Source organism: Serinus canaria, chromosome 2 (assembly GCF_022539315.1).
Source record: "Serinus canaria isolate serCan28SL12 chromosome 2, serCan2020, whole genome shotgun sequence".
NCBI lineage: Eukaryota > Metazoa > Chordata > Aves > Passeriformes > Fringillidae > Serinus > Serinus canaria.
The window spans coordinates 27,319,472-27,336,891 of NC_066315.1; the positions used below are offsets into that span (position 1 = coordinate 27,319,472).

The 17,420-nt window shown below is 35.7% G+C and overlaps 1 protein-coding gene across 1 annotated transcript in view; it reads right to left on the reverse strand.

Moving 5' to 3' along the window:
• Nucleotides 1–1,696: 1,696 nt before the first annotated feature.
• THSD7A (thrombospondin type 1 domain containing 7A) overlaps nucleotides 1,697–17,420 on the reverse strand; it is a 189,075-nt gene continuing 173,351 nt past the window's right edge. The window contains exons 24-29 of the mRNA XM_050971430.1: nucleotides 15,505–15,678; nucleotides 14,428–14,523; nucleotides 11,355–11,437; nucleotides 10,824–11,034; nucleotides 7,359–7,446; nucleotides 1,697–5,691 (exon numbers count right to left, since the gene is read on the reverse strand). Of these exons, the coding sequence (XP_050827387.1) occupies nucleotides 5,607–5,691; nucleotides 7,359–7,446; nucleotides 10,824–11,034; nucleotides 11,355–11,437; nucleotides 14,428–14,523; nucleotides 15,505–15,678 (737 nt within the window). The 3' untranslated portion in view covers nucleotides 1,697–5,606. The remainder of the gene's footprint in view (nucleotides 5,692–7,358; nucleotides 7,447–10,823; nucleotides 11,035–11,354; nucleotides 11,438–14,427; nucleotides 14,524–15,504; nucleotides 15,679–17,420) is intronic.

Here is a 17,420-nt window from a genome sequence, read left to right on the forward strand (position 1 = left end):
GGGCCAGGGGTGTGGATTTAACTACAGGTTGGTGTTGAGAACCTGTCCCCCTGACACTGCTGTGCTCTTGTGAGGCTCAGTCCTGTCCTGTCCAGAGCTGCCTGACAGCAGAAATGGAATGCCCAATGCATCCCAATGCATTAAGATGTGCCATGAAATAAGCCTTCCCACTTTTCTGTTTAAGCAGGGCTCAAAGATGCCTGTTTACAAAAGGATGTAGAGATGCTTCACCAGGATGTCCCCACAGGAAATGCTCTCCACAGCCAGGGGCACTGCCCAAATGAAGGTAAGCAAAATGACACACCCTCAGCCTCTGCTGAAAAATAAATGAAGGGGCAAGCAGAGACTAAGATACACACACATACACACCCAGCCCACCCCTACCCTGTCCCAAAAAATGTAAGTGTTTGTTCATCTGCCTGGTCATTACCTGCTTTTGGATAGAAAGACAGCTTTTCTGTATCAAAAAAAAAAAAAAAACAAAAACAAAACAAAAAAAACAAAAACAAAACAAAAAAAAAAAAAAACAAACAAAAAAAACAAACCAACCAACCAACCAACCAACCAACCAACCAACCAACCAAACAAACAAACAAAAAAACCACAACAGAAGATTTTTACAGACTTTTAGAGATTACATTTTCTGTAGCTAAACTGAGTGATGCCAAGCAGCTCAAGCTGCTCAAGTTCACTTCTGTTTCAGCAGGAAAATTTTCTAGATTTTCCGGGTTCTCCAATATTGTAAGTTTTCACATTACTAGAAGGCTAAAACTTTTACCAAGCTTATCTAAGTCTCTTGATTTACCTCTCACTTCATGTCCTTCCATCACACTTGTACTAGAAAATCATACTCTCCTCTGATGTTTTGGGATTCTTTTTAAAATAAAGACAACCCTTTCCTAGTAATTCAAAAGTCTTGCAAACAGTTGCCAAAATCCTATCACATTTCCTTTACTCAATGTCAAGTCTCAATCATCTTCATTAGTATACCACAACTAATTCTCTAAATTTAAATGAGAATTTAAATTTTCTCCTCTCAGATGTTTTTTAACTGGTTACAAAATTTTTGCCTGTATTGAATTAAACACATTTAAATAATCTTAAAATTCCTCTATTCCTCTATTAGGTTTTAGGTAAGAATTCAAGACCAATGCTTCTTTGGTTTTTCTGTGGATTCCAGCAGGAGAGAATGTAGGTGGGAATTACTTGTGAAAATCCTGAAATGCCTTGAAAATCAGAGATGTGTGCTCTCAAAATTGTATTTAAATCTTTTAGGGGTAAGCTTGGAAAGGTTACTGGGCAGGTAATAGCTACTGAAACAGGACAAACCCCCATGATATGGTGTGAAAACTACACAGCAGAACTGGACATGAGAAGAATTGAGTTTTGGAGAGCACAGAGATTGAATATGAGCAATTACGAAAAAGTGCAAAGTGACTTCTTTTCTTTTTCTTCTTGTGTAAGGACAGTGACAGATTCAGCTTGACCTGAAGTGAACAGATGTCTTTTAGTGAGATCTTGATTGACCCCTTATTTTCTACAGAAGGGTGTTTTTTTTCTGATATAAAAGTGGCAAGGAAGAAAAGGTTATTTCTTAAAATTTCATTTATTGGATATTTATCAATTGACAAAATATGTTTTGTAAATTTCCAGGTCAGCTAGGACTGTAGCAATAGACTTGATTGTTACCATAGCATCAGAAAGTATTTTTCTTTTTAAATAGAAAGACTAATTTTTAACAAGAATATGTTTGCAAATGCCTTCCAGATAAAAGAAGAGACTATTTAAAAGGTGGTCATATTTTAGGGATCTGGCTTTTATTGTTAGTCTATCCCAGTATAGAATACTACATTTATTAAAAAAAAGACATTAAATGATTTTGTGTTTATATTTATTGTCAGCAATACATCAGTTATGTAAAAATAACCCAGATGAAAATGTAAGACTTGTTACATTTTCCCATCATCTGTATTAACTGAATAAAGCTTAGTGACATTATACACAAATTTGCAGTAGTAGTTGTACGTAAACATTTTGTGCATTAAAAAAGAAATGTACATAATTTAAAAAATAAAAATGCATTACACAATTTACAAAATAACATTAACCAAAAAAAAAAAGGTAAACATTCCTCAGACAGCTGCCTCCTCCTTCTACAAAATAAATATTCAAGTAAATTATGTTAGGCAAAATAAACTCTTAATGATTTACATGAAGGTAAAAAGACAGATTTCCATTTAATTCAAGGTATATTTTACAGTGATTTACACATAGAGTTTTTAAATTGCTCTCTTCAAATTGTAAGATTGAAAAAAAACTTTATTACATTTTGGCAGGAGGAAGGGGGTTTCAAAATTGATGCTTTACGTCAAATATAAACAGGCTTGTGCAGTTGCATCAAAGCTTCAAAAAGGAACTGCTCCAGGACTCAAAGCAGACACCGTAAGCTAGAAACTACAGTTTTAAAAAGAAAACTATAAACCACCACATCAACAGGAAAATATCTACTTTGCTATTTTCTGAATGGTTTATTTGATCACTGGAAACATTACTTTCACAAACTAATAATCTACAGTAGTGGCTGCTTTAGGCACTGGATTTGTAGAAGCACTCAGATTTTTAAAGCAAATTGCTTTTCATTCTGTATTGATGATTCACATATTATTTACTTCTGTTTCAATGCTAGAGGGCTTAATCACCTTTGCAATATTTAGATTTACATAAAATTTCAGCCTTCTTTACAGCCTAGTATTTTTTTTCTTGATAATGAGGGAAGCCACTCTGGCTTCAAATTTCCATGCACTTTGTTCATAGAAAAAATAATAATAAAAACTCACTCTAGATTTTAAATGCAGCCCTAGTATGATGCAGATGAGCACCAGATATTCACTGATCAGATATAAAATGTAACACATACTAAAATACTTGCATGGCTTGCAAAGGCCAAACAGACTTAAAAAACCCTCCTATCTCTCTGTTTATCTATTTAATGTGGTAAGGAAAAGGAGATGTCATACCTTTAACTTATTAAATGCTTAGGTCTAGGACATCAAATTCTTCAAGGCAAGAACTAGGTAACAGCTCCTGCTAAGACCAGCCAGTGTCATAAATAAAGATGACTCATTGCCAGTGAAAGAAACCCTGTTCCCTCAATGCCCTCTTGGTTCAAAACTATTCGACAACACAGAATCAGACTATTAAAAAACAGAAATCATTACTAAAATCTGTCTCCATGTGTATTTATTGTTCTTTAATGCTTTAGAATTTTTCCATGGATTTTTTTTTTTTTGTATCTGACAAAAGAGGAACCAAGCAGGTTTTTGTTGTTTTCTACTCAAGAATGCTGAAAATTAAAATTATCAAGATTGGTATTTTTGCAATGGACCTTTACAAAGTGATGTAAGACTGAATACTCCAGTCCTGAAACACATATAGGAATGAACCACTGCTGTGCCAGGTGGCCATGAAACTTCATCATCTGCAGCTGGATCAAGGTATAAAATGAGAAATTAAACCTGCACCAAAGGTTGTTACCATTGTTCCTCTGCTAATCATTCCCATTGGGGGAATACCTACGCAGTGGGATGAAGGTAATTTTCTTGATGCAGTAACACTGCACTGGTAATATGGCAGCTAAGTTAAAGCAGGACCATAATCTCTCTTGAATATCCACAAAATGCTCATTGGTTTCAAGAATTATTCTACATAGAACAAAGGTGTGTGTTTTCAAGAACAGATATTACCCATTGATGTCCATGAGAGTCTTATCATTGATTTCAGTGGATCTGGGCCAAAGTTTGCAAAGCTAGTTTCATTCAGTGTGCAAAAACTGGTGCTTCTTGAGTAAATAGAGTGATGAGTAGGCAGAAGTGGTTTAGGTTATAAAAAAGACCTGAGAACCCAATATTGAACTTTATGTAACAATTATTTTTGAGAGGTTGCCTGATAAAAGTTTTGTATTGCTTAGTAGTGGCACAGTCACTTGTACGTTCCGGCTGCACACAGAAGCCATTTGAGGAGAATAACCCTTCTCAGGTCATGGAGCACATCCGTAACAGCCATGTCACATGAGTGGCAAGTCAATGAGCTTCATGTTGGAAGCCTAACACTGAAAAGCCATAAGCATGGAAGAGGTTAACAGTGAGTTTTCACACTGCCAGAGTTTTTAAAAAAGTCACGAGCGTTAAAATGGCAGAACTGTTGATCTTATTGTTTACTTGCCAGCACACTCAGGAGTTAAACTGAATAATTAAAAGAGTCAATTGAATTATCCTAATTAGAAAAGACAAAACGTCTCTGAGTATTGCACTGCCAGTAACAGTGAAAGAGCTCTCATTAACAGGAGGAAAGCAAAGTAAAACCATTTTATTTTAGTTGAACAATCATAACACCTTTTTAGACAAGAAGTATGTCACTCAGGATTACAGGGCAACCACTTTTCTTTTTCTTTTCTTTTTTTTTTCTAACAAAGTTAACAAATATAAAAAATCTAGTCATAAACAGCCTTCAAAGTACAATTAGAAACCAGCAGGACAATCTATACCAGTATAGGTAGATGGGGCAAGAAACTAGACACTTGTATGACTGCCATGGTGTAGAGCACAAGTGGCTGCTGTGATGAGGAACGGCGCGTGTACAGCAAACGTCGTAGCTGATTCCATCCCGTCGCAGTCCAAACTGAACACTACTCTCTTCAGGATTCAAGACCTGTCTACTTGACACTCCTTGCACAAGATACATCATTATCCTTTCTGAAAAGAGGCAGTTTCTATGGCAATACTAGTTAAGTGCATATCATGCTGCACTAATATAGTGCAAAAATTTGCCTTACATGTAGCAAAAAAGATGCAGGCAACAGTTTGAGTTAGAGAAAGTAGAAACGTATCGTAACATTTACAGCAGGTATTTTTTCCAGACACCAACCACTAGAAAATAGTGAATCTGAGAATGCCTCTTCTCTGGATGTACACAAGAGGCCTTTATAATTTGGAGTGGTAACAGGACAGAATTTTGCAAGTGAGTCATTGCCCTCTGAAATGCAGGTTAACACAAGTTATCATCAACTGGCAAATTGTTGAACTTGCTCAGTGGGTGAATCCCAGTTAAAAGTTAATATTGTACTAAGCACTAAAATGCTCTTCATCACATATATAATCTGATAGAATAATACATATGGTTCAACTCAGTATATGTGTTATGTTTGAATACAAAGAGTCATAGCTTGGTACAAACTCCTCATGCGTACTGATTATACTTGGTTAATGATGCAGGGGCTTCCAAGTGTTAATACTATGTCAGATACAGTATTCTGGAGGCAGAAGTGGTGTTCAGTTCTAAGACTGAGGAAACACCACAAATCTCCAACTGCAGTGTCTATTAATGTGATTCTGCATGATTTCTCGGTGCTGATGGTCTAAAGTAAAGCAATAATACCTTGAATATCAGTAGGCATTATGAAATCCATCCTTCTTTATCTATGGTGCAGTTACAAAAAAGAAAAATTCAAAACACTTAATCCACTCCATAGAAAATCCCTGTGGCTTTGGACACCTCCTGATTCCATTCCTATAGTTTAGACTCCATTTGTCACCATGAGAAGTTGTAGTTTACATATCTGCATCTCCATCATAAGCCAAGGTTAAAGGTTTCAGTCGGTTGTTCTGCCTTCTCTGGGGCTTCTTTGGCTTTTTGCTGAAACAATAAGATAATTTGTAAATAGAACAAGCAACTAATAACAATCAAAAACATATTTCAGTCTTAAATGAAAGATGAGCACGCTGACAGTGCCTTCAATTGTTTGTTTATAAAAGTTATAAGCTGAAAACCTTCACTGGGATCACTAATTATCTCTTTATCAACCCAAACCAATAGCTAATTCAAAACTCAGTTGTTCAGAAACAAGCTGTTATGATGCTTATGTGACTTGATGAAATCCTTGGCAGGCACTCTTGCAACATCACCCAGTTTTCAGAAGAATCCAGAGCCTGCCATGCAATATTTGGTCATGTATCAAAGCTGAAATCAGGTTCTTTTAAATTACGCGACTCAAATATTAAACTGCTCTCGACACATCAAGGGTTTCTCCAGGAAAGATCCATCTTTTGAGTGGTTTTATCTCATTATACTTGCTGGAATGCTTACAATCAATTCTAGAAGTTATAATCAAACCAGTCATTAATAGCAGAGGTATGGTTGTTTGGCATGATATTCCTTGTCTAGCCTTGAATTAGATTTCAATCCAGCAGTATTTCCAATCCATTTGATAAAGTTTTAAAAAATTACCAGGCCAAAGAAAATTGAATGTTTATCCATGCTTTAGTGCTAATCTTTTTGAGTGTAATGTAAGCATTTCTTTACTCAGGCCTGTGCATTCTCAGTCTTGTCCAAAATCTTATTTCAGCTGTGTCACTTAGCTGCTCAAATCTGAATCTTTTATATGAAACTTTTTGTTTCAATGACTTGAAGTAGCCACGGGTTCCAGTCCAAATAATCTGTAGTGGTGTTGAATACTAATGGATTTCCTTTTCCTCAAGCCCCACTCCCCCAAAAAACCAACCAACTGAAAAAGAAAGACCACAAAGAAAACACAAACAAACCACAACAACAAAACCAAAACAAACCACAAACCAAACAAACAAACCCACAAAAACAAACAATGAATCAAATAAAAAACAACAACAAAAACACCAAATGAATTTTTATATTATCTAGACAGAAGTGAGGTTTTGGGGAAAGTTTACTGAATGGCAAACATACCCAGAAGCTCCCCAAACACCTACTAATGCAGTACAGCCTAGAGCTTGCTGTATATGACCACACTTCCCTCACCTTTCACCTGTACTGTCATTTGGATCAGAGATTCCAAACAGGACCTAGAAAATTTCAGGGAGCACATTCTCAAAAGTGACTTGTTCAAAAAAAGAATTCTTTCATGTATTAAAAAGATGAGAAAGTTTTCAGATTTTTTCTGGTTCTGCATCTCTATATCTTGTCATATATAAAATATGATTTGTCTGGTTATTCAATGTCCTTGTTGCTATTACTCTCAGCATTTTTTTGATACAGACACAATAAAATTATTCTGGACATTGTATATAACACCCAGGATAAACTGAGCAAAAATGAGCTATACACTAAGCTACCCCATATTTGTAAGTTCTTATACCCTCATAAGAGCATGTGGTGATCCATCATCTAGAGTACAACCAGAATCTGCTAACCTGAGTCTGGACAAAGGACAAGGCAAATTAAACACTACAGTTCACAGAAGTGTCTGCAGTTTCTACAGCAGCAGATGTAAACATTTTCATTACAGTCTGTGAGGGGACTGTTTTCTTATAAATAATTAAAGAACTCACCAGGCTAGATAGATCATAGAAACAATAAAGATGAGTAAAACAAATGCACCAGCAGCTACACCATAAACCCAGGTCTTCAGCCTCCCATCTAAAAGGAATGAATGTTAGTCAGTAGTGTTTGAGTTAGTCTAGTTGAATTATTAGTTCTGATATAGCATAGAAATACTTTAATAATCCAAAATAAATGTCTTGACTAGCAATTACAGTTCAATCAGAGTAAATATTGTTAAATAACTGAGCAATGACTTCTCTGTGCTCTGCTTTTCAGTTGGAGTCAGGATAGTTCAAATGGAACTGAGATCTGGGGCAGAGGCAGCAGGTGAGAGACCCAGAAGTTCAGTTTTGGGGCCCTCTGGTAGCTGTGATCCCTCAGTGTGATCACAGGGCAGTGCATCATCCTGGGACTCATTTAGCATCACATTCTATTCTAGCTCTGGTAAAGCAATCTGCCTGTTATTTAAATTATTGTTCCTATTTACTTGTATGTTTTTAAATGTCCTTAGCATTTTGTATATCATCCATCCCTTAGCTGCACATAACTTTTACTACTGCATAAAGTAGCAAAATTTTAAAATGTCTTTCCCTACTAAATGCAAGTTTTGTTGCTATAATTAACTTCACCTCACAAAATAAAAATATACAAAAAAAGGCAGCCCATGCTCCTAAATAGAACAACTGTTGATAAGGACTGTATTGATGTGCAGCCTGTGCAGTTTGTATTTGGGACATGATGTCCCTGGAGGTTTGGGCATACATACCACTCTCCTTCTTGCAGATGCACCCATGTCTATGAGGAAAATGATGTGGCTTTGTCTGTGGGGTTTTGCTCTGCCCCCAAATGATCATATCAAAACTAAAGGAGTGCATGCTTTTTGACTCACTAGTTTTATCCAACTCATTTTTCAAATTTCTAAGTGGCTTTTTACAAACGTTGTTGTCCAGGGGATTAGCTAGCCTTGTTGCATCTCCTTGACACCAAAAAAGAAAATCCCCATTATAAAACTGAATTATTTCATATTCAAGTGGTACAAGTTTTATTTCATGAAGTTGTGTGTATTTTCAATGTAAGGAAACACAGCTGAAATTTTTCTGACCAAACATTTAGTGTTTCTTGTTCTTGTGCTGCAGAACCAAAAGAGATCATCAATGCAGTTTTTATTTCCACAACAATATTAACAGAAGTTAGACTAAGACTGGTTACACAGTAGTGCTCACCATTGCTATGCAGGTAGCTCAGGCCTTCTGGTCTGCAGCAATGCAAAGTCTTGCTGTCTTGTGGACAAGTTGTTCAAGACTAAGCAATATCAGAACATTTTCCCTTCATTACCTTAACCAACCTAATGAAACATTTTAACTGATAATAACTGACATAACTGAAATAACTGATCCATTAAAGATTAATGGAACAGTAGATTTGACCTGACAAATCCTATGATACAATAATATCAAGGAGAAGAATTCAGACTTCAGTTCTGCTAAATAGGTTTATTTCCTCTCTCCTTGGCTTATTTCCATTGGTATATGTGAGAGGCTTAGGTTTTTTTTCAGGTTGGCTTCTTCTAAGCTAGTAACATCTCCTTGAAAAAAAGGCTGGCAATCTTGTATACAGATTTATTTGGTTTTGTCATAGCAAGGAACTCTGTTAATGAGGTCATTCCTACTATGCAACTACTGACTGTTGAATCAGGCTTTCTGAATTCTCTCTGGACAGATTATTTCTAAGTATGCAAGGGAATTGGCATCTCAGATTCATCTTTTTGTGGCAATACCTCCGCCCAGACAACTGAAGAGGAGAGTTTTAAGACCTTCTTTTCTGGAACTGCAATGTAATTTGTGGAAGAAAATGAAAGATCTCTTTTAGATCTAGACTTAGAAACTGTGAGGAAAAAAATAATCATGCCAGAGTAAACCCAAACCTTTCCAATAGATATCCAATCCTGAAATAAAACAATCAAACCTAAATCTCACCAGAATTGGAAAATGTTCACTTTCTCACATTTGCTGATAACTTCACTGCATAAAGTATTAGTTCTATTGAGTATGTTTATGATTATCTGAACTGAGCTATGTCTCCTTCCCAACTCAAGTTACATAAAATTGGTGAGTTTTCATGAAGTTTCTCAAATGTACCTTGCTCCAAAACCCTCCCTGAACTCATATGAGCATCTATATTCCAAAACTGCTGAAGGTGACTGTCTGATATTTGCTTATTTCTATCACACTCCATGCTACAACACACCCTCTGGCATTTTCAGGAGGGGCTAGCTAAAATGAGTAAATGATAACATATTTGGTGAGATGCTGTTTTTTAAAAGAGGACCAGAAATGTTTGATTTTCTATTTTTTATTTTTGATTAAAGTACTTGGAACAAAGACCATTTTATTGCAGGTATCAAATATAGTATCAAAGTACAAATAATAATAAATACTAGTAGGACTAATGGGATCTAATATAAGTATTTCTAATTTCTAACCCAAACATTATTTAATCTGCATTTTAGAAATATTTTTCTAAATCTTAATTTGAAACACCTTATGGATTATGCATATAAAGATATTACTTTGAATTCTGCAATTAAAAACATCAATAAACCCTTCAGAAATAAATGACTAATGCACAAGTATATTAGTATATTTAGCCCTATGTGACTTAAGAGACACTTAAGATGATAACCAATTGCCCTCTTTCATAATAATAATATTTTGGAAAGCAACATATCTCTTATGTGAAAGTATTTTTTAATTAATTTTTTAATCAAAATATTTAGTATTTTAGTAAGATGAAAAATATTTACTGATATCTGATTACATGATGGACTTCATGAAGTATTTTTTATTAAATAACTTATATTTTACATCACTCTTGCATGTAAGTTTTTGCTCAGCTCTAAAGAACATGGTCCATCATAAAAGCAAATATTGTTCATAGAGACTTAGAGCAGGCCTATGTTAAATATCAGTAATATGGTTAGCATTTGACTAACATGAATTAGTATAAATATGGATATGTCAGAAAGGCATTAGCATGCCTATACCAATCATTTTCCTACAATTTGTGCTGTGTCTGCAAATTTTAAGAAGCCTTTACTATTTGCATTCTTCAGTGCTATCCTTTCATCCCTCTGTCAGAATTATTGGTTAAGATACCCTAATTTATTATCCTGGCTTGCACCTTTTCAGCAAACTCCCTTTTCACAGTCACACTTCAAATAGCTTCTGTGAATTTTAACAGGTAGAATGGCTAAAAGGAAATCTGCAACATAAGATTTCACTAAATACATTGATGGAGTAGTGAGAGGGCTAGGTGCTTACTTATGTCTCCTCCTTTGTTTTCAGTGAGAGTACCTGCCTGCCTTTTTAAAGGAACAGCCAAGGGTTTTTGTGGTCCTCCTAGGTATACAAAAATATAAATGCCAGACCTGCAGCAGGACTTAGCACTAAGAACTGCTCATTGCATGACTTCACCTGGCCCAAAAGGCTGCAGAAACCAGGTCCTTCCTCGTCCTGTCTGGTTACTGGAAGGCTGGGTAGGGTTCACAGCTCGACTGGTTTTCACATCTCCCTTTTTGTCCTCCATGGTGGGGATCACCACCACCGGGATGAGAGTGCACTGCTCGAGTGTGCCATCGGAGGACATCACTTCAGTGTATCCGTCTTCACAACTGCATGTCCTAGTCTGCAGGGAACAAGTGTTTTACAACATGCAGCAGGAAAACAAGGTTTTCTGTGAGCTGTAAAGATGGATGGCTGGAAGAGAAGACTGTTTGGATGAGTGCTAGCCAGGAGAGTATCTCTTCGTATATTTTTATGCAAGTTCATACCGTATCAACTATTTAACATTTAATTGGAAGGTAGAAAATTGTGCTAGGTGGGTTTTAACAAATTTGTGACTTGTAAAATCACTGAAAATACATTTGTTGGCATGCTCTTTGTAATCAAGAGATGTGTGGGAAGGCCTCATGGGGGTGTTCTATGCTCCAATGCAGTAGCACATACCTCACTGCAGTAAGCGTGGGGTTGGCTGCACGGTGGGTTACATGACCTGTCAGCATCTGGTTGGCGCATCACTAAACAGCCCCCTGTAGGACAGAAAATCATATTTTCACATGGTAATACCTCACCACTGATGAAATTACTTGCTGCAGCATATCATGGATGACAATCTTGTTGCTAATTTGAATGTAAGAGTCCTTTTATTTCGGAGTAAAGCATAATTGGAATCAAGGGTTTTCTTATATGTAGAGTAAGGATACAGCAAATGCATTTAATTCCCTGTGCATTTTGGAAAACTAATATTTGGCAATGAAGCCTTTTGTTTTCCACTTTTTTCGTTTAGTGGATTGCCCAAAAAAACAATTTAAAGGCTTTGTTGTACTCAAGGGAACAGATTTGGTTCTCTAGGGCCCTCCTTATGACTCACATGTTGTAACTGTGGCCACAATAGAAATAAAACCATCTTTATTATTTATATCTTTTCCTGTTGAACTGAAAACAAGTTGCTCATCCTGTTTATGAAAGGATGCCTGTTTTCTGCTGCTACTGGGTCACTTTTACACATGCCTTTATGAATCAAGGCTTCATGTTAGTCTGAGATTTTACGAAGGAAAGTAGATTTATCAGTAAAGCATGTACTGAATATTACAATACTGATGATATTGTGGGTTTCAGTCTTTTCCCTTTTTCTACAGACCTAGTTTTCATTTCTACAGCTTTATATGTAGTGCAGTTATCGTTATGGACCAGTACACACAATCAGGATTTCACTATCACTTCAGCCAGAAAGACTTTAAAATACATTTAGAATCAGTTTGAATTTACCTGTGTTTCCTTTTAGCTCATAGAAGAGCAATATGAACCACATTGTTTAAAATTTATACTGCTACAGGAAAACTTATCATGCATCTCCCAAATTAATACCATTTTTATACTAGTGTGATGTGATGATGAAATCCTGATAGCTGAGGTTGGTCACAACCATAGCAGATGCAGTTAGTTGGGGTTACGCAGATCCAAGTGTTAACAGGATGGCTGGTGAAGAACAAAGAAAACCCTGCTGGTTGCCATAAGTTTTCCCCACCCCCAGAAAAGAAAATCATACATCCTAGCATACAAATCACATGCCTGTGGGAATCTAGGTAATAAAATATCAGTCATCCAAGGAAGCAGAAGGAAAGAGTTGCCTCATCGCCCATGGGAAATAAGACCTTCAAGTAAAAAGAACTATTCAGCACAATGATATTATGAAAGTGAGTAAATAGAAAAAGACCTTAAAATACCAACAGAACTCAAATTGGTTATTTAATAATGTCTGAACTAAAATATGCTATGTTGAATCCAAATGTGCAAGAATAAGGTTGACAAGACACAGTAATCGAGAATGGGAGCTGCTTCTGAATCAAAATAGGTGATCTCAATTTATATCAAACATGGATGTGCATCTACCACATCAATGAACTCATAAATACTGTAGTTTATACAAAACACTTTCAGAAAATGTACAAATGCAAATTAAAATCTTGTCCACGACTGTATATTTAATGTAGAGAAGTTCCCTCTACATTATATATTAGTACAATAGAATATTTAAATGCTTTGTTTGAAAACTATCATAAAATCCATGAAAATTATAGTTTTGCATTTAACAGAAACATATGAAAAATATAGTTTTGTGTTGCATGAAGCCCAGTGATTGCATGTTCTGGAATAATATGTTAGTCTTCCCTTCAAATCAAAAAGTTATCACGACTTAAAGCCACATACAAACAAACTTTGAAAAAAAAGTGATACAATATAGGTCTGAGGTTTGTCTGCCTTGGAGGTCCCATTATGAAAAATCTGCCAATAATACAGAGGCATACTTTTGTCTTTCCTAGAATTTATCACAAGGGGGTATTCAGTCACTTTGGAATAAATTATTATTTTCATGTGACTGACATTTATGAATATATTCTGATTTTAACATCTCAGGGCCATAATCTCCCAGCATGCTATTTACTTCAAATCCTATAGAACCTTTCATAGATAATATCCTATATATAATCTCAATAAGAGCTCTCTCTTATAGTTATACTTACCAAAGAAACATCTTAGCTAAGCAGGAAGCAATCAAGGTGCATGAATAAGGCCCTGCTGCAATTCTTGTGAACAAGATGTGTTTTAATACTCCTACATCACCAGGTAAGTTTTGCAAGAGACTTTGAGCTATTATTTCAACACCTTTTAAAAATAACACAAATATTTTATTTCTACTGTTACAACAGACATTAGTGGTGGACTCCACCATGAATAAGTATTGTGGTGGCAATAAATAACAGCCCCTCTGCTGTGACTGACCTGACAGCAGCTGGCATTGAGGATATGTTTACAGTCTCTGGGATTCTTCTACTATCACTTTGTCTGACACAAAAATTATTTAAATAAATGCATAAAGCTTAGCTTAAATGAATCCCTATTGCCCATCTATAAACCCATATAAATAGATTAATATGAAGGTTTTCTTCTGAGATCTCAGTCGTTCCTAATTCATTTTTTTGTGCTTTGGCTTGCACAAAAAGTCACAACATCCCATAGCAGTCCCTTATATATCCTGATACAGATTTATGGCACTGAAGTAAAGAAATAAACTCATATTAGCACATTTATTAAAATTTTATATTTTGCAGCTTTAAGGAGATATATCATACATAGATGATATTATCAAGCTGTGCAACTTTCTCTGCCTTTGTATAGGCACTGAAATGACCTGTAATACATACAAATTTTATTAGTTGTAAGGCTGAAATTTGAAACCCTACATTTAGAAGTGTAAAGATGTCTGTGGTTAAAAAAAACCCCAAACATATACAATGTAAAACATTTCAGGTCCACTACAGAAGATAATATTTATATTTATTATAAGCATTACATGCTGCATGATTCTAGAAAAGAAACATCTTTAATATGCAAATACATGATTTTGATCCATACCCCAGGAAGGTTTGGGGTTTATTTTTCAGTTTGTTGGGAAAACACATTATCCACCTGTTTTCCAGGCTTTTTTTTTTTTTGTGTATATAAAACAAGTAGTTACCTGTGACGTTTAAACCATCTGACCTTTGGCACCACACAGTCCGAGAAGATCCCTTCCATGGGCTAGCCATCCACTTGTACTCGTAGCACTGCCCATCTGCACAGAGAATGTTCACATTTCAACACCTTTAATGACAAGGGCTGAGACTACCATGGGCAGCAGGCACTCTCATCAGTGACCATACTCATTTTATGACACTCGTTATGATCAATGGCTTGTGCAGTTGTTAAGGATGCCCCTTTCTCCTTCATCCAGCGCTGAACCACACACATGGAGCTCCCAGGGTCTCCTGCACTTACTGGACACAGGGACAATAGACCAGATGTGTCTGAGACACTAACTAGGATTATGAGCAAGCCTAATGGAGTAAATGGATACAAGAAATGTTTCCAATAAACTCATAATGGTTGTGGCCCATCTGTTGTGCAAAACTCATTTAGGGGTCGGGTTCCTTTCCTGGTAATACTGAGCTTCAGCCAGTGCTCCAGAGCTTGGTGAAGTGGCTAGGGCTGCATCTGGCTTCATGTCTCAGCTCTTCAGTGCACATCTCATATGGTCTGGGATGAATCATGGAGCCCTTCTGCACCTTAGCTCTCTATCATAAATACAAAATTCCTTTTTGTCAGATCTGGCCTCTGAATGGCCAAGTTGGTACAGGAAACTACTTTTCTTGGACATTTGTTTACTAGCAGTAGTAAGCATGGTTGAGAAATTTTAATGATATTGTCATGCAATTAACAATTCAAAGGGTAGAAAGATACCTAAATCTGGTTATGAATCAAAACTCAGAGATTTCTTTTTGTTAATGCTACTAATCGTATAGGGAAACTCTTTGTCCTATATAAAAAGAAATGTCATTATTAAAGAAGAATAACTCTAGAGGGTTATCATGTTATAGTTACCACTTGAAAGTTTTCTCTTTATGGTTGATCTATGGAAAACAACAATTTAAGTGCATTTCTGTTTATCAAATTTGCATTTGCCTAAAATTGATACCATGGACAGAAAGAAAATATCATGGTTGTTCTGTATTTTTTTTCTTACAGGAACCAGCCTTAAATATATTTTGGTGCTTACCATTGCATGGTCTTGTTTCCAAAGCCTGTTCTGGACAAAGATGTTGATTCTCTAAGTCCTGAATGATCACTGCTCTAGATCGAACTTGTACTCCTCCAAAACCAAGATCCTCACCATTAAAACAGGTTAGCTGGCAAAGGCTCCATTCTGACCACTCTCTCAAGTAACAGTCCCCTGTCAAAGAGCAGTGTTATAAGATGAATTATCATTGTATGTGAAGAGGGTTTTTTAGTGAATATGTCTTAAAAAATGTCACAAGTACAGTTTTTTTATTTTCCTTCTTTTTAGTTCCTTTCATTCCTCTTTTTAAACTTGACTCATAGTGTAGAAAAGATAACATTTTGATACTATCTGAATATCTGTGTTGTAGAAAATATTATAAAGATTATACAAGGGCCCATTTGTTCTAAAGCAATTTGTTCTTGTAGCATTCCCATGAGATCACCCTCATCATGAATCTCTTTGCAATGCTCTACCCAATGTCTAGATTTTTGTACATTTTAAGATATTGTGCATTTTATGTCTTATGCTAAATTTACATACTTTTTAAAATACATCTTTGATCTTAGAAAACATTGTCTAGTATTAAGAAGATTAATTATTGCTTATCTTTCTCTAAATAGATGTAGAAGCAACTAATGGAAAATCCTTTGCAAGAAAGGGAAATGGGAACGTGATTAAAATATCTGTTCTTGCTATTCCATGTTAATTTAATAGACCTGTAGAATTCTATAGCGTAAAAGTGAAAAATAAAACTATACTAATGACACTAATTAGCACAATCAGCTACAGAACATTTAAGGAAGATCTGAAGCACAACACAAAGAAACCATTTTGTTAAAACTGCAGTTGAAAATGGGACTAGACTGTGCACAAACTCATAAATAAACCTCTTAGTTCTCATTATTTCAGAGAGAAAGCCATTAAAAATTCATGCTACCTCGCATTATACTGATGACAGACATAATCAGTACTATGTTGACCGGATGCCTGATTAATGAAGGAATTTTATTTGCCAACCTTAGGAAAGCATGCAAAGAAATGAATAATTGACGAACTGATGTATACATAATAGGAAAACAAGTAGTGATTTTTGGAAACATTAGCTGGAGTGCATCATTAGCACATCCCCACAGGACAGTTATTCTTGCTGGCTAAATGTGAGATTGTTGAAGAACAGGTCCCTGCTCAGCAAAATTTTTAAAGCAATCAGTGAGCAGCTATATTTTTTTAATAAAATTCACTAATATGAAAACATAACTACAGTCTCTGTATTCTTCCAGTTTCCATTTAAGAAGTAAAAATACAAGAAAATTATGCAATTGGAATGCTATGTACAAAGCAATGATGGAAATCTCTCAATTTTTTAATAATTTCTATTAATTGAGACAACTTTACCTTCCGTCCAATCTGAAATGACCTGGGGAAAAAACTCTGGGAAAGAGGAGAGTTTCAAGAGAATGAAAATAGAGTACTGGTATGAAATGATAGCTACATTAGAACTGAAGGAGTTTATCACCTCTTCTGAAGATTCATTATTAATGGCAACTAAACAACAGCAATATATTCAAATTCTACAAGTAGGTGTTTGGAATGAACTGGAGTGTTTTTACTGCAAATTAAACAGCTCTTATATGCTCTTAATCCTTCTCAGTATGAGCATCATGGGCCTGATCATTCAAAACAGCTCCTTTAGATTCAAAGGCAATGATAGAGCATGCCACATCCAGAGAGCTAAACAACTAGAGGCACTCAAGTTTTCTCAGAGGTCAAAACTTTAGTTTCATTTGGAATGAAACCTCTAAAGAAAAAAAATAAGAGATCTTATCTTCCTTAGGCACCTATAAAAGGCATCAAGTTTTTAGTCCCTGGTAAAAGTATTAATAAAGCTGTTACATAGTCTACAGACTTAACAC